The sequence below is a fragment of the Coffea arabica genome, chromosome 7c (genome assembly GCF_036785885.1).
Source record: "Coffea arabica cultivar ET-39 chromosome 7c, Coffea Arabica ET-39 HiFi, whole genome shotgun sequence".
Classification (NCBI taxonomy): Eukaryota; Viridiplantae; Streptophyta; class Magnoliopsida; order Gentianales; family Rubiaceae; genus Coffea; species Coffea arabica.
Genome location: NC_092322.1, coordinates 7,216,228 through 7,219,342, shown reverse-complemented (window position 1 = coordinate 7,219,342; position 3,115 = coordinate 7,216,228). Strand labels below are relative to the sequence as shown.

Below are 3,115 nucleotides of genomic sequence, written 5' to 3'. Positions count from 1 at the left end.
CTGAAGACAGCCGTAAGCAAATCACTTTTCTTTGAACAAAGGCATGCAGCAAAAGAGGGAGAATTCAATTCACTCACTTTATTGAGCTGGGGTACTTACTAATACTACTACCATATCAAAGTTGGGAAAAAAAAAAAATAGAAAAAAGAAAAAGAAAAAGAAAGGAAATGGGATATTGGAAACATCGAAAATTTAGATGCTTGCAGAAGAAAGTGAACATCATCCTATTGTCCAACAAGGGTGGTCCACGTCAACATCCCACAATTTCTTCTCTTTACCCGAAGATCACAAACCAAAGATACTCCTTACCTCACATATTCCAAGACCTCACCTGTCAGTGGTCAGTCACTAACTCGCCAAAACTCGAGTGAGTGAGTGAGTGAACTCGGTTTCTTTCGCTCGGGTTTGAAATTGAAAATTGAAATGCTCCCCCAATAAAACCCACCCACCTCTCCAGCAGGGTACGTAGGTAGTACCCAAAAAGAAAGGAGAAACCCCCAATTTTAAAGGTTCTGTTTGGAGGGATTCTTTTCATTCCCTCTTGAGGCGTGAAGATTTAATTTAATTATATTATAGACTCGTTAATCAACTGCAAAATTTGCCAGAAAAAGTGACCACCATCCATCAGTCATCGGTCACAGGAACAGGACATCGACCAATGCTGCTTACACATCACGCCATCAACCTTTCGCCACCGCTCCTCCTCTCTTGTGACTGAACCCTGCTAAAAAGGGGCTCACAACACAAAGTCATATCCCCCTTGCTTTTCAACGCCCTCCCTCACAATACAAAACAACACAACCGTTTCACACCCCAAAAAAAAAAGCTCTCAGTCACTCGGTCAAATAGCATCAATTATCAAAAGTACTAGTAAAAGCTACGAGTACTATAACACATAGTCCAAATTTTCCCCCAAAAAAAAAATCGAAAAGAAAAGGTGAAAATTTCAAAGGAAAAGGTACATTAAAGTCTCCTCTAGTCTGTTACACCGCCTAGTAACCTACCGCACCAAAGCCATAATGGTTCATCATGAAAAAGAATGTACACTAATAAACCCGGTTCAATCTTCCTCTCTCTCCCTAATTTTTCTTTTTTTTTAATTTTCTTTTCTGCTACCCGCTGCTACTCTTCCCTAACTGCTTCCTGCTATTCTGATTTTTTTTTTTTTTTTGCAGATTCAGAATTCTACTTGTAAATCTTTTTTTTTTTTAACTAATTCTTCAAAAACTCTGGACCGGGGGAGGGGTCAAGCCGGTTTCCACCTCTTTCTTCCTCCTCATTTCCAAAACTTTCCGATGATTATTGGAGTGCAGCTCGCTTGAGAAAGTGGGGCTACAGGCCGGCCGGTATTCGGGTAACAGCCGCCCCGACTTATAACGGACCCCGCATGCGTTACAAAGCGTTTTTGCCCCCAGCGGTCCGGCTCTCCACTGTGGAGTCTTCTGAACACCGCAGTGGCTGCACCTCCGCGGCTGCTGACCACCACCGCTATATCCTCCCCCTCCGCCGGCGGAGTCCAGCGCCATGGGCTTTTTCTTCTGCTTCTTCACCGGAAGTTTCCCAACCAAGGACTCGGCCGTCTGCTGAGTTTGGCACTGACTCGGGCTCGAGTAAGCGAGCCAGGGATTACACGGCTGGGGCGACGAAGACGACGTCGTTGTGGAGGACGAAGACGTCGAAGACGAGGATGACTCCGTGAGCGAAGGCGAGCCAACGAGTGACCAAACTCTCCCGCCAGTCCTGGCGCGCTTGGTTCTCGCCTTTGTTTGAACCGGAGTGGTGAAAGAAGGCTTGGCCTCAACCGGTGCTTCCGGTTCAGACCGGGCTTTGGCTGGCGCCGGTGGGAATTTTGAGACAGGGCATGTGAGGGAGTATTCGGAAAATGAGTCTTCGACGAAATGAGATAGCCATTCAAGGCTTTCCAAATCATCCGCCTGTAAAAACGCGAGAAAAACCTCTCCCCTTCTTAGTTTTTTTTCTTTTTGGCTCCCGCAAAAAACGGTTTTCTTCTTTTTCCCTCACCCAAAATTGAAAAGCTAAACTCTTTTTTTCTCTTTTTTTTTTTTTGGAAATGAAAAGGAGGAAAAATCAAAACTTTACCGGAACATCGAGTGCGCTGTCAGGGAGAGACCCAAAATCGTCTTTTGGAGACAAAGTAACATTAGACTTGGTGATTATGGAGGTGGTGGCGCTTTCATTTTCGTCTAATTTTTCATGGGGTTTATGTTCTTCAGGGTCCTCGGCGGGAGCATTAGAAAAATCAAGAAGGTCGTCAACGAAGAAGTCGCTTTCCATATTTTGACCGTTATTATTAACAGCCAACATGTCATCCGAGAACGCCGGCTGCTGGTGCTGGTGCTGGTGCAGGTGGTGGGGGTGCGGGTTAGTTTTTAACGGTGCCACGTCCGGCCTAAAACTGCTCTTCAACGCTCCTTCCATTCCCTCTTCCTGAGCAACGACGACCTACCCAAACCAAACCGAGCACAAAAGAAAATAATCAAAACTAAAGAAACAGAAACAAAATTTAAAAACAAAAAAATGGGGTGGGAAAAATGAAACAGAATACATAAAAGGGGGTACGTGCCTGAGGAGAAGAAGTGGGAGAAGATGAAAGAGGAGGAGCAGCAGTAGGAGGGAGAGGGAGAGGAAAAGGATGAGGGGAAGAAGAAGCAGAAGAAGATAGGGAAGAAGAGGTAAAAGAAGGGTTAAGAGGGAACAGAAAAGGGTGGTGGTGAGTTCGGTAAAGCATTGATGAATCAGTGCGTGAGATTGAATGAAATGGCTAAAGAGTAGGCTTAAAAGCCTTGCCCCCAAAATTATACCGTATTCCTTTGCAGTCCCCTTCCCTTTTGTTTTTTTTTTTTTGGAAAGACCCCTTCCCTTTCTTTTCTTTACTTTAAATTAAAGCTTTTTTTTTTCTTTCCCAATATTGTATTTCTTTTTCGCTCCTCTGTTTTGGTCTACTTTTATAATATCTACTTTCTTAGAATGGTCCTCTAGATTATGCAGTTGAGTAGGATTAGGATGTCGATTTTTTTTTTTTTTAATCTCTTTCCAGGCAGTGTAGGTGTTAGTTGTGTTTACTAGGATCGGATGCAATGCAATATTAGAATCC

The 3,115-nt window shown here is 43.9% G+C and overlaps 1 protein-coding gene across 1 annotated transcript; it reads right to left on the bottom strand.

The window, feature by feature from the left end:
• Positions 1–938: 938 nt before the first annotated feature.
• Positions 939–2,838, bottom strand: LOC113700172 (GATA transcription factor 7). Its single transcript, XM_027220681.2, has 3 exons — positions 2,585–2,838; positions 2,101–2,463; positions 939–1,934 (listed from the first exon to the last, which is right to left on the bottom strand). The coding sequence occupies exons 1-3, from the start codon at positions 2,747–2,749 to the stop codon at positions 1,221–1,223; spliced, it is 1,242 nt and encodes a 413-aa protein (XP_027076482.1). The 5' UTR covers positions 2,750–2,838; the 3' UTR covers positions 939–1,220.
• Positions 2,839–3,115: the final 277 nt, after the last annotated feature.

Bases quoted from the DNA above. Each gene is read 5' to 3' on its own strand.
- LOC113700172 (XM_027220681.2), bottom strand. From the start codon at position 2,749: ATGCTTTACCGAACTCACCACCACCCTTTTCTGTTCCCTCTTAACCCT. The intron at 2,464-2,584 runs GCACGTACCCCC...TGGTTTGGGTAG, and splicing joins CTCCCACTTCTTCTCCTCAG to GTCGTCGTTGCTCAGGAAGA. The intron at 1,935-2,100 runs GTAAAGTTTTGA...GCGTTTTTACAG, and splicing joins ACAGCGCACTCGATGTTCCG to GCGGATGATTTGGAAAGCCT.